This window comes from Molossus molossus, unplaced genomic scaffold (assembly GCF_014108415.1).
Source record: "Molossus molossus isolate mMolMol1 unplaced genomic scaffold, mMolMol1.p scaffold_m16_p_4, whole genome shotgun sequence".
NCBI lineage: Eukaryota > Metazoa > Chordata > Mammalia > Chiroptera > Molossidae > Molossus > Molossus molossus.
This window is the reverse complement of record NW_023425377.1, coordinates 124,225,775-124,244,890: the sequence shown is the minus strand read 5'-3', so window position 1 is coordinate 124,244,890 and position 19,116 is coordinate 124,225,775. Positions and strand designations below refer to the sequence as shown.

The window sequence follows — 19,116 nt, the reverse complement described above, 5'->3', positions numbered from 1 at the left end:
TCGGGGAAGGCGAACGGAGAGCCGAGAAAGTCCCCTCACTCAGGAATGCACACTCTACAGGGCGCGTCCACCCACCTAATCCGTCTTCCTTGGAGAACAACGTCTTCGACCACTTCGAAGACTAGGTTCTGAAGAGGGTCGGTCCGCCCCCCGCCCCTCGATGGCGCTTCACTCTGGAAATTACGGCGTGGGGGCGGGGCCTCGCTGACTTCTGCCCCGGAAGTTTTTCCCCGTAGTAAAGCGCGCACGTTGAGCCGGCTTTGCTGCTTCAACTTCCAGGCTGCCCGCGGATCATGTCGTCCAAGAAGAACAGAAAACAGCCCAACCGGAGCGCCGACAGGGGTTCGCCCTCGCCCTCGCCCTCCGCGGCCCGCTCTCCTGCGGGGGCCTCGGCGGCTCCTGCCGAAGCCGGCTTCGCGGCGGCGACCGGGACTCTGGCGGTGATCAACTTCTTAGAGAAGGGTGAGAGCGGGGGGAGGGCGGCCGGAGGCCGAGGGGCGCACCCGAGGGGACGCAGACCGGCGGCCGGCCCGGAGGCGCGGCGCTGTGAAGGGCGGGCGCGGCCGGGCGCGAGCCCCGTCCCCGTGCCCACCCCAAGGGCCCCTTTTGGTAAACGGCCCCGGATTGCAGGCTGCCCCGGGGGCCGCTTTGCCGCCGTAGGATGGACGACGTCTTCAGCGGCGAAATCGCCTCCCTAGCGAGCGCCGGGCCGACACGCCGAGCGGCCCAGCCGGGTGCGGGCCGGGTCTCCCGGGGGCGGAGGGGGGCGGCTCGCCTTCACGCCCAGCCCCCGCGGACGGCCCGGGACGCGGGCGCGGGGGTCGTGCCCGTCCTGCAGCGTCTCCGCCGCGCGCGGGAGCCCAGCCGGCCCGCGGTCTCCGCCGCCGGGAGCGGGGAGGACGGGTTTGGCCGGGACGTCAGGGATCGGCCCAGCTCGGAGCAGTGGGTCCGAGCGAGCCGGCGGCGGCTGTGTGCCCGCCCCGCGGGCCCTGAGGGCAGCCCTCGAGCGCAGAGGGCGCCCCGTCCTGTCCCGGTCCGCCGGCGTCGAACGCTCTGCCCCGCGCCGGTGCCCGCCGCCCCGCGCCGAGTGCCCGAGCTGCCCCCGCGGGCCGCCGCCGCCCGGCGCTTCCTGCACCTGCGAGCGCTGGGCCGCCCCTGACCCTCGGCCCCTGACCCTCGGCCCCTGACCCTCGGCCCCTGACCCTCGGCCCCTGACCCTCGGCGGGCTGCTCAGTCTCCCCGCTTCCCAGGCCCGGCCTCCAGCCGGGGAGGCCCTCGCCCGCGGGCCGGGTGGCTCGCTGGTTGCAGCGTCGTCCCGCCGAAAGGTTGCGGGTTCCATTTCCGGGCGCGGTGCCTGCGGGAGGCAACCCCTCTCGTTCAGTCTCCAAGTGTGTCCGGTGAGGTTCCTCTGTTCTCAGTCCTAAAGCCCTGGTCGCCCTAACTCTCCCTTTGGCGGGTCGGTGCTGCCCAGTTGCCGCCTGTGCCCTCACCCTTCTCAGGTCTGTGTGCCCAGCTCCCCCCCTTCTCAGTCCTGACGCGCCTGTCCTCCGCCGCAGGCCCAGGCACGCCTTACTGAAATTCGGCAGCTCACCCAAAACATATTTTTTACCCATCTGACAAAAAAAAAAAGGTATACTTTTGATTCATTCACACCAGACGGTTATAGTTGTGTTGGCTGTTGTCATTTTTTATTTGGCAGTCCAAGGGAAAAGAGGTCAGTGCCGCTGACTAAATAGCCCGGTATTGCGTGTTTTAAAAGGTCTGGAAGCACACCGGTGGAAAATCGCTGCTGTAGACCCAAGCTTCTCCAACTCTCTAGGGAAAGTTTTAAAATTTAAGATGTGCCACAGATAAGCGCTGTTTTAAACACAATAAAAATGAGTTGCTAGCCCTGGCCCACCGTTCTCAGTGGTGGAAGCTTCTGCCTGGCTGGTGGGTGCAGGTGGGGTCGTTCCCCATAGAGGGCACATACCTGGGCCACAGGTTCCGTCCGCCCGATACACACACACACACACACACACACACACACACCACACACACGCGCGCGCCAGAGGCAACCAATAGATGTGTCTCATGGAAGTTATCCTCTGGTGAGGAGGATTAAACAAACAAAAAAGTTACTAGAAAAATAAGTTAAAAAATGGAAATTTTTCTATTTAACAGATGTAAAATTATAAAGTTGCGATAAAAGCTTCTAAACGTTTATTCTCATTTTCTGTACTAAACCAGGAACCAGAAGCAAATACTTTACCTACCACACTTTGAATAGCACTGGACTATATTTCATCTCTTGGATTTTTCAAAGGCACTTCAAGACTGACCTCAAACTCATATTTCCTGCAACAAAACAAACACTAAGCCTGTTCAATTTTTGCCATTTGCAAACTTCAGAAACCTAGGAGTCATGTATGACACCTTTCTCATATCTTCATATTCAGTCCACTACCAAATCCTGCTTATCACCTTGATATTTCCCACATTGCTGTTCTCCACTGTTCCCACTGCATCTGTTATAGGCTTGAAAACATTTGTTTGAAAAATCACACAAGTAGAAGAAGTAATTTGTAGAAGAAATGGGCTTAGGAAACAAGTTACAGAGGTAAAGGAAGGGCCCTCGGAGCCTGGGAGTGGGGAAGGTAATGGTCAGTGTCGGGGAGACGGGGGGTAAGGGAAAGGGAGAGGAAAAGAAAGACTTGGGCATGCTCCTGGGATTGAGGTGCTGGGCCTTCAGTCCTAAGGGTTTTAAGGGTGGAGATTTTAGGGGAGGTCCCAGGGCATGATCCTAACAACATGTATCAGCTTTCCAGGTGTGTCCTTTCAGGGTCTAGGTCTCCTCTTACTGATTGGTCATTGCCAAGGCAGAGGGTCATTATCCAATGCACTTGGTCCTGAGGTCAGCCTTGGCATTGCTTGTCTGGTTTTGTTGCTTTTGTGGGTCTGGAGCTAAAATACATCTGAGGCCTAAATGTTGTATCTCGGGAGGAAAGGTCAGGGGGTCCAAACTGCATGACAAAGCCATATGCTAAGGGAGGAAAGGTCGCCCAGGGTGGAAGGCTTCATACATAATTGTTCTTTGCTAGGCACCTGGGTCTTTCTACCCTGGTGACCTCTGTACATAGCCCAGCATCTTTGCTCTGTTCATGTCTAACTGCCTACCACACTGCCGCCATAATCCCTGACACTGTCTTCTCACACTTGTACTGCTTACTAAACTAGCCCTTCCATTTACTTCCTGCTGTGCAGTGGGAATGGTTGTTTTAAATGAAGATTCTGTCAAGATCCCTCTTTTCTCACTGGTCTGCAGTTTCTGTTAGAATAAAGATCAGCAGTTTGATATCCCCTGCTGCCCCGGGTGGTCTTGACCTTCTTCACTTGGCTTGTCTCCACCACTCTCTGCCTGACCTCTTCTTACCTCTGATGTACAGTGCTCGCTTCTGCCCGTCACCCCTGGACATGCTGTTCTCTTTGCTCAGAATTATCTTTTTTTCCTCTTCATTTACTTAATTCCTACTCTTCAAATCTGAATTGAAGCATTACTTCCTTGGAGAAGCTTTTTCTTATTCCAAATTAAATCAGATCCCACATTTAAGACTTTCTAGCACTTTGCGACATTTTTTTATTGCATTAATCTTAGTTTATAATTATGCAATTATTCAGTGATTTTGTTTTTTAATCCTTACCCGAGGATACATATATATATATATATATTTGGTTTTGAGAGAGAGAGGAAAGAAGAGAGAGAGTAATGTCAATGTGAGAGAAACATCCATTGATTGTCTCTCAAATGTGCCCCAACCTGGGATCAAACCTGCAATCTAGGTATGTGCCCTGACTGGGAATCAAACCTGAAGCCTCTTGGTGCATGGAACGACCCCCCAACCAATTGAGCCACCTGGCCAGGGCTCAGTGATTGTTTAATAACTCTGTTATCCTATTAAATTATAAGGTACGTGAAGCCAAAGACTGTCTACTTCTGTATTCCCAGTGTCTAGTGTAGCTAGTCTGCCACATAGTAAAAATTTGCTGAGTGACCGAATGAAGCGTGGATGGTTGTGTGAAATTACCTTTACCATCTCATTAGTTAATCTGTCACATAAGTGCTTAAGAAGTGTGAAGTTAGTTACTGGGCACAGTGGATGTCAAGATATATTTTTAAAGTATTTCAGGACTGAGGACTGGTGGTAGGAGTTGTGTGGAGGAGATTTATTTGTTGTAAGCGGAGGATACAAGGGAGATGTATTGGGAAATGGGGCAAGGCATGGTATTCGAACATGATCTCCATGGGTGATAGGGAGGAAGTGGCACAGTGTTTCCAGAAGCCTGTGGTTTGTCAAATCCTGGTGCATGGTGAATGTGCAGGATAGGATGGAGGGAAGAGAAGAAACCTAGACTCTTGTTGAGGACTGATATACCTGTGAGGTAACCGTCACAAGTGAATCATTGAAGTTCAGGAAGAAAGAAGTGGTAGAAACTGAACATTATGAGGTCATCCAACAGGACACTTTGCTATTACCGATAGGTAAACTATGTAAGAGACCTGATGCTCATAGGAAAGTTGAATTTCTGTTCAGCCTTTCATTTTATGAAATATGCTCATTTTATTTTATACTCAGTATTGTTAATCATAGCCCTGTAAAATGCTTTGCTTTTCTAGATTTGTTCATCTGATGACTGGAGGAGAATAAATGTGTTGGCAAGTGATTTTGTGGCAGAGAGTAGTAATGTAAATCAGACATACCTCTTGGTTTGCTTTCATTAACTTAATTACAAGAGCTGTTTAAAAAAATTATTTTCTTTATTGATTTTAGAGAAAGAGGAAGGGAAAGGGAGAGAGAAACATCGATGAGAGAGAACATAGATTGGCTGCCTCCTGCATGCCCCCCACTGGGGATCGGGCCCATAACCTGGGCATGTGCCCTGACCAGTAATTCAGCTGGTGACCTTTTGGTGCATGGATTGAGTCTCAACCACTGAGCCACATCGGCCAGGCAGTTTTTCTAATTATTAAGGAACACTAATACTAGTTAGAGCTCTATGATTATGGTATATGTCTATAATCTTATAATAAAGTTTGTGGTAAGTTAAAATTTTATGAAGTATTTTATGGATTTTTGCTGAAAAGAAAAATACTGCCCTGGCTGCTTTGGCTCAGCGGTAGAGCGTTGGCCCATGGACCAGTGAGTCAAGGGTTCAATTCTGGTCAAGGGCACATACCTCGGTTGTGGTTTGTCCCCAGCCCTGGTCGGGTTGTGCAGGAGGCAACCAGTCAGTGTGTCTGCCTCACATCGTTTCTCTCGCTCTCTTGTTTATATTCCTCACCTGAGGATACTTTTCCATTTATGATCAGATAGAGTGAGAGGGGGAGAGAGAGAGAGAGAGAGACAGAGACAGAGACAGAGACAGAGACAGAGACAGACAGAGACAGACAGAGAGAAACATCGATGTGATAGAGCCACATCAACTGGTTGCCTCCTGCGTGACCCGACCAGGGCCAGGACAAACTGCAACTGAGGTATGAGGTACGTGCCCTTGACTGGAACCAAACCCTTGACTCATTTGTCTGTGGGCTGATGCTCTTAACTGCTGAGCCAAACCAGCCAGGGCTCTCTCTCTCTCTCCAACTCCCTCCCTTCCTTCCTCCCTCCCACTCTATCTGAAGATAAATAGAAAAATATCCTCAGGTGAGGATTTTTAAAAAAAGGAAAATACTGTGTATTCATCTACTACATTCATTCATTTCACAGATATTTATTATGCAGTGGCTATATTTGATGCTCTGCTAGGCATTGGTGACACAAAGATAAATATGACCTAATTCCTGCCCCAAAGTGGCATATAGTTTGGGAGAAAGTCAGACTGTAAAACAAATGAATATTATGATGCCAAGTGTCGGTATCTGGCAGCATGAGGTGCTGGGAGAATCAGAAGAGGGACAGCTAACCACGGGTGGAGCTTGAGCTAAGTGGGGAGTGGGGGCAATGTTAGCACATCATTTTCAGAAGCATTGCCAACTGGGCTAAATTCTGGGCCCCTTCTTTGGCCAAAAGTTGAAATCACTAATGGTCATTTCAGTGTAAGAGTATTCGCCCAGCGGGTTACTCTCTTCTGCATGCATATATGATTGCTATTACATGGGTTGGAAGTGGAAACGGGTCGGAAGTGGAAATGTGACTTAATCCTCTAGAGCCAGATGATGGACCAGCTCCCCAGTTCAAGCCTTTGCATACCAGTAACTGACTCAACTTAGAATCTGTAATACAGAAAGGAAAGATCAGAAACTCCCTGTTGGAAGTAATGTTCAGTTCTTCATGAAATTTAAGATTTTTTAAAAACTACGATTTTATTGATTTTAGAGAGAGAGAGAGAAACATCGATGGATCGGCTGCCTCCACCAGTGCTCCCTGCTGGGAGATCCAGCACGAAACTCTGGCACGTGCCCTGACTCGGAATGGAACCTGCAGCCTCTTGGTACATGGGATGATGCTCAACCCCTTGAGTGGCACTGGCCAGGGCAAGATTTTTGTAAATAATGAAAACTAATACCTACTCCATAAAACATCCTTTTTAAAGTTAGCATTTATACTGTCCGTGGATCCTAAAAAGATTTGGTTTTAAGTCTGTTTATTAAAGTAAAAAGAGTCAAAACAGTGGTTTCTGCAGGGATCAGTAAGTGAATTCATGTGATTATGTGCATAGAGGATTTTTATTTCCTCCAAAAGAAAGCATGCCTTCACTTCAATTACAAAATAGTACAAAAATCATTTTCTTTTGCTTCTTGGTAGATGACAAAGTTCCTAAAAAGTTCCAGAATTCCCTTGTTCAACTTGGACTTGGCACCATGAAGTCTGCAAATATATGTATAGGTCGACCAGTGCTGCTTACCAGTTTACATGGAAAACAAGAGGTAAGAGTCCTTGTCATTTCCTTAGTTGGAAAAGATTTGAGAGGTTTTTGTTTGTAGTTTTCAACACAAGCAGGAAAAAAATGGAAACTATATTTTAAAGACCCTCGCACCGATGTGAGCTTTCCCTCCTTGGTGTCGATGAAGGTGGGAATACAGGCGCTAAATGTCATGATGCAGAGAGAGGCCTTTCCTCGGGAGGCAGTGAGACATGCCCTGTCGTCCTCATTTTTCCCCGTCTACTTTTCTCTACAGAAATACAGTTTTGGGGTATGAAGGTTATCTCCTTTTTATACAAATGTTTGATTATCCGCCCTGGTTTTAGCTGTGTTTCTTTTTGCTGCCAGTTTTTGGCAGCTTGGCTTCCTCTCTGCTGGCCCCGCCTCCGCCTCTGCCATAGCTTTTCTGCTTCTTCACTCTGTCGCAGCCTCTGGGGCCTCTGGGAGGGCTTTGAGCTCCCTTATCTGCTGATGTCACGCCTCCCATTCTTGTCATTGTTCTGGGCTTATACTTTAAAACCCTTGACTTGTGTCTTGTGGAAGAGAAGACACTACATGTATGAGCTCAGCCCACTCTATGGAGCTTAGCATTTGTCTCATGAGGTCCAGGTTCCCGTGGAACTCTGCTGTTGGGCCCCTCACTATTTCCTGGATGTTGTCTATGCTCCAGGCTGGGTACCTGACAGTCAGCTTGCCTTCGGAGTTTTATCTCATTTTCTTCTCCTACCTTTGTCTCTTTTCCTAACCCCATCTCTCAGATCTTCCACTGTTTTCACTGGGGGGTTATTCCTAATCTTTACCAAAAATGTAATACTTATAAAACTTTTTTGTAACTTGAGTCAGATTTATAACACCTGTCAGGACTGGCACATCTTTTTGATTTTCTGTTTTATAAATTACTGTTATTCTGTGAATGTTTGTTTATTTTCTCTTGCGGGCAGGTCTACACAGCCTGGCCCGTATCAGGATTTCCTGGAGGCAAGGTCGGCCTGAGTGAAATAGCGCAGAAGAATGTGGGTGTCCGAGTTGGTGATGCCATCCATGTGGAGCCTCTTTTGGGTGCTGAGCTGCAGGCTGAGGAGATGGATGTGGCACTCAGGTTTGGCTCTTTTCTTTGGTGACTGAATCAGCACTGTCCAGGAGAAATATGCTGAGAGTCACAAATGTGAACCACATATGGAATTTTGCATTTTCTAGCAACCACATTTAGAAAGTAAAGAGAAACACGTGAAATTAATTGTAATTACATATTTTATTTAACCAGTATGTGTGAAATCTTACTTTAACTTGTAACTATACAAAACTATTAATAAGATTTTTTGTTCTGGTTTTCAAACGAAGTCTTCAAATCCTGTGTGTATGTTACAGTCACAGCACACCTCAGTTTGGACTGGTCATAGGTGAGTGGCTAGTGGCCTGCTGTGTTAGCACAGTGAGACGTGTGCTGTGTGACTTAGGGACTGGGGCTCTCGAGTTCCTGTGATTAGAGTGCCCTGACCCTGTAGGGGAGGGAATTATTACTGAGGGGTGTTTAACCATGTTTCTTATCTTGGTCTGCATTGTACTTAGGGCTTCTTGTCTTTTTTACAGCTGTAAAGAAGGGAGTAAGTGACTGTGAGTAGGCAAGAAACAAGTTTTAATTAAGACTGCTCAAGCAGAGACCTGCCTGTGAACTTTACCTCGTTGATTATTCAGTCTCGTGAACAGTTACTTCTGTGAGTCTGAATAGCCCTCACGAGAGGCGAGCTGTAGACGCGGCCAATCAGCGTGGTTCCAGTGGATCTCCCTCTTCCTGGGGATTCTCTATCAGTAGTGTTTTCACTGAGTTTGCATACAAAAATCTTAGCAAAACTTGTTTTAAAAAACATCTTTTGATATTTTAATATCACCCTAGTAACAGTTTTAGGGGGGGGGGTGTTTATATTACTGTAAGAATCAGGACATTTTTCAATCTAGCTCGATTTTAAAATATTTTTATCTTTTTTTTCCTCCTTTTGTAGGTACCAACATTGAGCTTTGGCATATTCTTTCCTTTAAAAAACAGGAAAATGTTTTCAGAGCATTTAGCAAACAATTAACAAAAATATTTCACCTGAGGATATTTTTTCATTTATTTTCAGACAGAGTGGGTGGGAGGTAGGGAGGGAGGGAGAGAGAGAGAGAGAAAGAGAGAAAGAAATATTGATGTGAGAGAGACACATCAGTTGGTTGCTTCCTGCATGACCCTGACCAGGGCCAGGGACGGGACCGAACTGCAACCAAGGTACGTGCCCTTGACTGGAATCAAACCCTCGACTCTTTGGTCTGTGGGCCGATGCTGTAACCGCTGAGCCAAACCGGCCAGGGCAACATTTTGTTTTTTGTTTTTGTTAATCCTCACCTAAGGGTATTTTTCCATTGATTTTTAGAGAGAGTGGAAGTGAGGGAGGGAAGGGTAATGAGGGAGAGAAACATCAATGTGAGAGAGACACATCCAGTGGGTGCCCTCTGCATATACCCTGGAGATTGAACCTGCCACCCACGTATGTGCCCTTGACCAGTAATCAAACCTGAGATGCTTTGGTTAGGGCCGATGCTCTAACCGTCAAGCCAGGCAGGCCCAGGCCATTTAACAAATGCTAAAAAAAAAGGCAGAAAGGGAAAGGAACACAACATGTGTTGAGCACCAGTGTGAGCTATCACACACGTGTGCATGCATGTGTTTTCCCTTTTTCTTTTCATTCAATCCTCTAAACATCCTGCGAGGTCTCCATACTTACCCCTTTCTCACAGATGAGGAAACGGGCTCAGTGCGGAGAAGGCAGGAACTTGCCCGTTCTTGTTTGGTTGTCAGTGTTGCACTCAGGTTGCACAGGACTTGTCTCCAGACTGTCTTCAAACAGGTACTCACTTGGCTTGAGTTTTGATATTCCACTGTGTGCCTCCTGCAGGATGCAGCATTCTTAGGTGGTAATGATTACCTACTATGGAGGAACAGTGTAGGTTTTCCTTGGAAGCTTGATTTAAACTTTTTTATTTAAAAAGATTCTTATGTTTTAAATGTGGCAGCAAGCAGAGCATAGACAAGAAACTTAATTTTCCTTTTTTTTTTCCTCACCCAAGGACATTTCTCCATTTTTTGTTCAGATAGAGCGGGAGGGAGAGAGAGGAAGAGAAAGAAAGAGAAACATCGACATGAAAGGGACACATTGAATGGCTGCCACCCTCACGACCAACCAGGGCTGGGGACAAACTGCATCCGAGGTACGCGCTCCTAGTGGGAACCGAACCCAGGTCTCTCTGGACCGCAGGCTGACGCTCTAACCGCTGAGCCAACCGGCAGGGCAAGAAACTTAATTTTCAGTAAGAAAAATGAGTAATTTTAATCTGCTTAAATCCTTCAGTTGTACTATATATGAAACATTTCATTAGTAAGTTTAGAGCTCCTTCTAGTGGAAATTATTTTATCTGCAATTATTCTTTTTTAAAAAGCAAAATTGGTTGAATGTTTTGACTGTTCTTGTACATAGTGTAAATATCTTCTATTCACAGTTTAATAAATAGAAACAATTTAAGTATAACTGGGTTCAGAGTTCTATAAACTAGTAAATGTAAGTATTTAGGGAGACACATAATTTCCTCTTTGGTTTATATATACATTTGACTCTAGAAATTTTCTCCTTGTATTTCTCTCTTTCTCTCACATGTATACATTTGATTCTCGTTATTTGTGGTAGTGTGTTATACAAAATTTCCCCAAACACTGAATTAGCAAATACTGAACCATTGGTTCTAGGGGTGTGTGTATATATATATATATATATATATATATATATATATATTTAATAAGTATATAAATATATATGTACAGGTACATATGTTTTATATAGATTATAATGTTAAATCCTTACAACAACTCATTCTGGTATATTCTATTTACTTTATTCCAAAAGAGAAGAGGTAGTTCGGAAGTGAGGCCATGTTGCTTATAGCTGCCGGAGTTAGTATTCAGACCTCCTCCCACAGGTCGCAGACCTGGAACTGTCACTGTACCCTGGTCATTTGTGATGAGAGTTGAAACAAGAGTGTTGTGGGGCTCAGATTTTTTTTTCTACTTTATGCACATCTGTAAAAGACTGGGAATGCTCTGCTAGTATTGATATTGGGGTTACAAATACATTTTCGCAAGTAGGTGAATTTGCACATATGGAATCTGCAAATAATGAAGATCAACTGTATTGGTTTTGTTACTGAGAAAGTGGAGGACCTGGCTTAGATCTGGCCCAGTTGGGCCTGTTAGTACACCTTTAGCTGAACTTGACCATCCCCTTCCACGGGTGTCTGGTAGAGCTCACAGCCATAGGCCACGTAGGCTGCTTATACATGGAAAAGGTGGGGGGATGTACACGTTCTCCAGGGACACAGTTCTGTACAAGTTCCGGATTTCTAGGTGTGCCTGCTTCCTTACTCAAACAAGCGACCTTCCTGGCAGATGCAGTTATCAGTCAGAAAAGTGTTATCATTTTTCTTTGGCATGCCCTTTCTCTACTATAAACTTCCATTGTACTACCGTCCTTTTTCTTATTTCTACTTCTTCAAATAAAGTATTATATAGGGTTTACTTTTCTTGAAAGATAATTTGTAAATTATAAACACGTAAGTAAGCTATTAATAAAAGACTTCCTAATCAAGCTAGGCAAGTGTGGTAAGGGATTATTGAATTAAGGCCAGCGTTTTTCAAATGTTTTTGACTGACACACAATAAAAAATAAACATTTTTCACTGCGGTTCACTGTGTATACACATTTACAGTGTATCTATAGAGAGAGCACATAGCACTTTGGTAACCTGTATAAAATGAGTATATAGAAGTGTGTGTGTAATAAACTAATGTTTTACAAAGCAGTATTTACCCTTTCTATGTGTGATATATTCTGACATTTGTATTCTATTAAAAAAGTGCTGGGTAAGCCCTGGCCAGTTTGGCTCAGCGGTTGAGTGTTGGCCTGCGGACCAGAGAGTCCTGGGTTCGGTTTCCGCTAGGGGCACGTAACACACACACACACACACACACACACACACACACACACACAGTGCTGGGTAAGATTGACTGAAATGATTTCATTATCCACTGGTGGATAGTACCCTATATTTTGAAGAATACGTATTTAGGCCACTGGGACATCAAACTGAGATTTTCATGGCTATAAGAACTATCTAAAGTGTGTAAGTCATTCCAAAATGGTATATTTCCAGGTTGTAAACTAATTATGCTTTTGATTAGGTCTACATTACAACTATGTATGTTGTTATTTTATATTACATTTAAGTTTCTGGTATACTTAATGTTTATTTTGATTTTCCCCACCCTCCCACTTTATAGTGACAAAAATGTGGATATTAATGAAGAACAATTGGCTGGTTGTCTTTTGAGAAAACTAGGTGAGATATATTTTAAACAGTTTTTAAAATTTTAAGAAGCAAGGCAGCAACAAATAAAGTAATGTGTCTTTGAGGTGTTATATATTTGACAGTTTTCTTCAAAATAGCTTAGAGAATACTCTCCTCAATAAATTAATGTCCTTTTAAGATATTGATTGATTGACAGTTAAGCAATGGAGAGAATAAACAATACATCCGTGGGCAAAGTCAGTGGGAGAACTGAGACTCTGAGCCCTTGAGCTCTGCCTCTTTCTCTAAAAAAAAATATATATATATATATGTGTGTATGTGTGTGTGTGTGTGTGTGTATGTATGTGTGTATATTTTTATCCTCACCCGAGGACATTTTTCCATTTTTTGTTCAGATAGAGTGGGAGGGAGAGAGAGAAACATTGACGTGAAAAGGACACATCAAGTGGCTGCCACCCGCAGGGCCGGGGACAAACTGTAACCGAGGTACACGCCCCTAGTGGGAACCGAACCCGGGCCCCTCCTACTGCAGGCCGACGCTCTAACTGTTGAGCCAAACCGGCCAGGGCTTTAAACATATATTTTTATTGATTTTTTTTTTTTTTTTAGAGACGAAGGGAGAGAGAGATAGAAACATCGATGTGAGAGAGACACACATCAATCAGCTGCTTCCTGCACCCCCCTTTCTGGGGATTGAGCCCACAACCTGGGCATGTGCCCTCACCAGGAATTGAACCAGTACCTCTTAGTCCATGGGATGACACTCAATCCACTGAGCCACACTGGCTGGGCAGCTCTTGGTCTTTTTAATGAGAAACATTATCTTGGTATGTTGGTTTAAGTGTGCCATTTTAGATTAGTTTATTATCAAATGTAGACTGCCTGGCTATTAATGTAGTTGATAGAATCTTCGTCATTTCAGAGAAACATCTTGTTTTTCTTTGATCTCCATCCAGATACTGCTCCCTCATTAGGGCCTTTATTTTCCATGACACTTATTTTATTAATACTCCCATCTTTGATTTAATCTTTTCAGTCAGATAGATTTTTTAAACAGATGAGACAAATTGTTATTTAAATGTTAAATGGGTGAGAAATTGTGCTAACACGTATGTCTATTCAATGAATTGTTTTCTAGATGGCAAGATTGTTTTACCTGGCAACTTCCTATACATTACTTTCTATGGACGACCGTGCAAGTTGCAAGTGTTGCGAGTGAAAGGGGCAGACGGCATGATACTGAGAAGGCTTCAGAGTGACTCTGATACTGATGCTCAGGGAATGGCCTCAAAACGGGGCAGCATAGAAGCCAGTACCCTGGATGTGTCCTTACAGCTAAGCCAGCTGGATCTGGAAGAGCCTCAGGTCCCATCGTCAAGCAGTATTCCCTGCAAACCATTAGATGACAGAATAAATAAAGCTGGTGACATTTTGTCGGATGTCACACAGAGTCCTGGTGGCAGCAGTGGGCTCGGGCTAGAGGAAGTCACAGGTCTTGAATGTAGCTTTGCATCTGCCAGAGAAGGAAATGAGTACCTTATCGATGAAGAGAGATTGCTGAAGTCAGCCCGTCTGGGAGCAAAGTGCAACACTGATACTTTTTATTTCATTTCCTCAACAACGAGAGTCAATTTCACAAAAATTTGTACAAATTCAAAAGAGCAAGACAACTCATTCAAAGTAACTTATGACATGATAGGAGGCTTAAGTGGTCAGCTGAAAGCAATTAGAGAAATAATTGAACTTCCTCTCAAGCAGCTTGAACTATTTAAGAGTTACGGTATGATTTCTTCAGTGTATTGTACCCAAAAGTGTTCAATTCAAATTCAAAATCAGATGGCTCATTCTACTTATCTAATAATTGTTCACCCTCTTTCTCTCTCTCTGTTTTTTTTTTATCCTCACCTGAGGACATTTTTGCATTTATCTTCAGATAGAGTGGGAGGGGGAGAGGGGAGAAGAGAGAGAGAGAAACATCGATGTGAGAAAGACACATTAACTGGTTGCCACCCACCGGACCCCAACCGGGGCTGGGGACAAACTGCAACCGAGGTACGTGCCCTTAGCGAGAACTCGCTGATCTGCGGACAGACGTTCTAACCGCTGAGCCAAAAAGGCCAGCGTGCTCACCCTCTTCTATTTGTTCTGAGTGGTAGGTATAGTAGGAGGTGTGAGTGGCTTTGGGAGTTGCCAGTTAAATGAGCTTTCTTCCATGCTAGGTGTCTTTAGGTTGTAATGAGTTAGTTGTAGCCTTGTCTCCTTTAATTGCATACTTGCATAGTTTGTGTTGGATCTACAATTAAGTGTCTTGTCAGGCTAGATCTGCTGTAATGACTAAAGATATAATTCAACCATTCAGATATGCTGGAGCAAACCTCTCAGTTAGGAAATGTAGCTGTGTGCGGATTTCTGCATCGATGCAAGTGGTTAAGGGAGTGACTGGTTTCTAGGAAACTCGACTTCCGCTGTGTGGTCACTGCCTAGTTCTCTGCATGTACTTGGCGCGTACCATTGCTTTCTCTGCTTTTTCTTTCATGAATTTTTTAAAATATGTTTTTATTGATTTTTTTTTTTTTTTTTTTTAAGAAGGAGAGTAGGGAGAGGAGAGATAAAATCATCTATGTGAGAGTGAAACATCAATTGACAGCCTCCAGCACATCCCACACTGGGGAGCCTGAAACTCAGGAATGTGCCCTGACCGGGAATTGAACTGGGACTTCATTCCATGGGACGACGCTCAATCCACGGAGCCACACTGGCTGGGCTCATGAATCTATATAAATGAAATAAACCCTTGGATTGACATTTTGCTCGGAATGCCTATATGCCCCAAGATAGCTGGGGGAAAATTGGGATTGGTGGCTTATTTTATGCCTTTGTTATTATTTTTGTTTGTTTGTTTTTTAAAGATTTATTTTAGAGAGAAAAGAAAGGAGAGGGAGAGAGAGAAAGAGAGGGAAACATTGATATAAGAGAAACATAGATTGTCTGCCTTCCACACGCTCCCTATGCCTGACCAGGAATCGAACTAGTGACCTTTCAGTTCATGGGATGATGCTCAACCAACTGAGTCACACTAGCTGGGCTGGACTTTGTGTTGATAATATGGGATGGGGCATGGCAACAGTGTGGGTGTCCAGCCAGTTTTTTACCAATGTGCCTGGACAGGTTGGGTCTATAGAGAGAAAAACAGTCATTGCTGGAGATCAGTGTTTGCTAGCTATACCTCTTCCTGGGCAGAATAAAGAGGGTCTGACTTTTACTTTAGTTTATGATGCAATGTAAATTTATATTTTTAACTCATGTTCTAAGTCATATGACAACACAAGAAACCTAGTAATGCTGAATCCAACATTCTTTTTTTTTTTCTTCTAGGAATTCCTCCCCCTAGAGGAGTGTTACTGTACGGTCCTCCAGGTACTGGAAAGACAATGATTGCCAGGGCTATTGCTAATGAAGTTGGAGCCTATGTTTCTGTAATAAATGGTCCTGAAATTATAAGCAAGTAGGTGCATAATTTAATAGAATAAACAGTATTAAATATTGTTTTTAAAATTTATCTTTATTGTTGAGAGTATTACAGATGGCCCTCCCCCCCCCCCGATATACTTCTTAAATGTGTCTTTTAGGGCTCAGTCGTAAAGATTTAATTTATTTGCATGTATATTACTCAAATAGCTGAGCTCTTTAATATCTACAAATCAGACAGTTGCATTTTTTTACATATCTTGCAAAACCACAATAAAGTACTGGAAATTAAAAAATTTACATTATGGGCTTATTCTCAGCTGGTCTGCCCAAGACCGGCTGAGCGCCAACCCTAGTCCCCCGCGCGGCCCCGTTTCCTCTCCAACAAGATGAAAGAAACTATCATGAACCAGGAGAAACGCGCCAAACTGCAGGCACAAGCGCGCGTTGCTGGGAAAGGAACTGCTTGTAGAAAGAAGAAGGAGGTTCACAGAACAGCTACAGCAGATGATAAAAAACTTCAGTTCTCCTTAAAGAACTTAGGGGTAAACACTATCCCTGGTATTGAAGAGGTGAATGTGTTCACAAACAAGGAACGGTGATCCACTTTAACAACCCTAAAGTGCAGGCATCTCCGGCGGCGGACACTTGCACCCTTACAGCCGTGCGGAGACAAAGCAGCTGACGGAACTGCTACCCAGCATCTTCAGCCAGCTCGGGGCCCACAGAAGGACTAGTTAAAGGAGACCGGCTGAAGCTCTGCCCAAACAGTCTGTGGATGGAAGAGCACCACTTGCTCCTGGAGAGGAGGATGACGACGAAGTTCCAGATCTTGTGGAGAATGTGGATGAGGCTTCCAGGAATGAGGCAAACTGCATCGAGTCAACTTCTGAAGATAATCTTGAAGAAGTTACTGGGAGCTGCTATTTTATATTATGACTGTTTTTTTTTCAAATTTTGTTTATGGATCTGATAAAATCTAGAGCTCTAATATTTTTTAGCCCAACCCCCTGGACATTGCAGCTCTTTACAGTTTTTGCTTATACGGAAATCATTCTTTGCAGCTAATTAAGCTGAAGAGGCCTGGGAATAAAGTTTGAAACAGGTTAATACAGTTCTTTGCCTAGTATAAAAAAAAACCCAAAAAACTTACATTATGATGATAAACTCTGTTTATGCTGTTATTATTAAGGTAATAAATGAAACAAAATTTCAGAGATAAGATTTATTACTGAGCCCCAATTATAATGATTTGGAGAATGGGGTAAATATCTAGAAGTGAAACAGGTTCAGAACCCTTGTCAGAAAGATTTAAATTATATAAGGTAAACACAAAACAGTAAGGATACCTTATTTATTGAGTAGTTCTGGTTTTTAAATAACAACATTTAGTCTCACGTTTATCATATCATTTTAGCATTAATATACAAAAACTAAAATAGGTAACAGTTGTAGTCAAATTTAAAACAGCGTATATCAGTATATCGTACTTATTTATTTATTTATTTAAATTCTCACCCGAGGATATTTTTACATTGATTTTCAGATAGAGTGTGAGGGTGTGAGAGAGGGAGAGACATAGATGTGACAGAGGCACATCGATAGGTTGCCTCTCGCACGACCCCAACCAGGGCCAGGGATCCAACTGCAACCGAGGTGCATGCCCTTGACCAGAACTGAACCTGGGACTCTGGTCTGCGGGCTGATGCTCTAACTGCTGAGCCAAACCGGCCAGGGCCGTGCTTATTTTTTTAAAGAAAAACTAGTTACTTGGGTCATTCCCTCATTTAATCTCTGTTTTAGTAGGTGAGTAGGAGTATCTTTTTAATTAAAATAAAAATTTGGGCGAAAATGAGCTGAAATGGAATACCAGACTATATGAACCATCTGTGACTCTAAAAACGATTCGTCTTTAGTGTTGACTGCATGCTTTATCATAATTTACAGTTACTTCTTTTTCTTTATAAATATAGATTCTATGCCAGGTAGAAAATAAACATTGTCTTGGCAAATAGCAAAAAACGAAACTCTCACAATAGTTGCAAATGCATAATTAACCTTAAAATATTAAAAATACCATGCAAATTTAACAACACTGGGTACTTTTATTATATAGAACTTAATAATGAACAAAAATGACTTCCAGTCTCATAGCATTTAAAAAAACAAAAAATCCTCACCCAAGGATAGTTTCCACTGATTTTTAGATAGAATGGGAGGGAGGGAGAGAGAGAAACATTGATATGAGAGAGACACACCAATTGGTTGCCTCCCACATGATTCCAATCAGGACTGGGGATTGAACCCAACCAAGGTATGTGCCCTTGACTGCAATCAAATCTGAGACTCTTTGGTTCTCGGGACGACGCTCTAACTGCGGAGCCAATTTGGCCAGGGCTCATGGCCCTTACAGGTTTATTGAAGAGTTCTGGGTTCACAGCTCAGAATAGGTTTTGTGTGAACTCTTCTGAGGCTTGGGTTTCTAAAATCTTTCTCTTTGGGTGGTTCCTTTTTATTTTTATATTTATTTATTTTTTTATTTTTATTATTGATTTATTGATTCATATATATCTACAGTAAAGCAATTTCTTTTTTTTTTTCAAATCTTTATTGTTGGATGTAAAATGTATTACATATGTTCCACATTTTCCCCCCATTGACCCTCTCCTCCCCACTCCCTCCCCCCTCCCACCTTTTCCCACACTATTGTCTGTGTCCATTGGTTATGCATATAAGTTCTTTGGTTTATTTCTTCCCACCCCGCCAACCCCTTTCCCTTTGAGGTTTGTCAGTCTAGCAATGAATTTGTGCTTCTTAATCCCTTCACCTTTTTCACCCATTCCCCCACCCCCCCCTCCCAACTGGCAACCAACATAATGTTCTCTGTATCTATGAGAATGTTTCTGTTCTACCTGTTCATTTTGTTTGTAGATTCCATTGTTGATACATATGTATTCATTGCCATTTTGTTTGTTCATACATTTTATCTTTTTCTTCAAAAAGACCCTTCATCATTTCATATAATAACGGTTTGGGCCCTGGCCGGTTTGGCTCAGCGGTTAGAGCGTCGGCCTGCGGTCTGGAGAGACCCGGGTTTGGTTCCCGCTAAGGGCATGTACCTTGGTTGCAGTTTGTCCCCGGCCCTGGTTGGTCGTGCGGGTGGCAGCCACTCGATGTGTCCCTTTCACATCGATGTTTGTCTCTCTCTCTCTTCCTCTCTCCCTCCCACTCTATCTGTGAAAAAAATAAATAAATAAAAAAAATAACGGTTTGGTAGTGATGAACTCCTTTAACTTTTTCTTGTCTGGGAAAGTCTTTATATGGCCATCGATTCTAAATGACAGCTTTGCAGGATAG

At 43.9% G+C, this 19,116-nt stretch overlaps 1 protein-coding gene and 1 pseudogene across 2 annotated transcripts in view; both read left to right on the top strand.

The window, feature by feature from the left end:
* The first annotated feature begins 293 nt into the window (after positions 1–293).
* The window catches only part of SPATA5 (spermatogenesis associated 5), a 242,947-nt gene continuing 224,124 nt past the window's right edge, over positions 294–19,116 (top strand). For both annotated transcript variants that reach the window (XM_036240737.1, XM_036240738.1), the window contains exons 1-6: positions 294–462; positions 6,783–6,904; positions 7,842–7,999; positions 12,263–12,321; positions 13,430–14,071; positions 15,667–15,796. In XM_036240737.1, coding sequence (XP_036096630.1) covers positions 294–462; positions 6,783–6,904; positions 7,842–7,999; positions 12,263–12,321; positions 13,430–14,071; positions 15,667–15,796 — 1,280 coding nt within the window. The remainder of the gene's footprint in view (positions 463–6,782; positions 6,905–7,841; positions 8,000–12,262; positions 12,322–13,429; positions 14,072–15,666; positions 15,797–19,116) is intronic.
* On the top strand, positions 16,086–16,698 carry LOC118616482 (annotated as a pseudogene).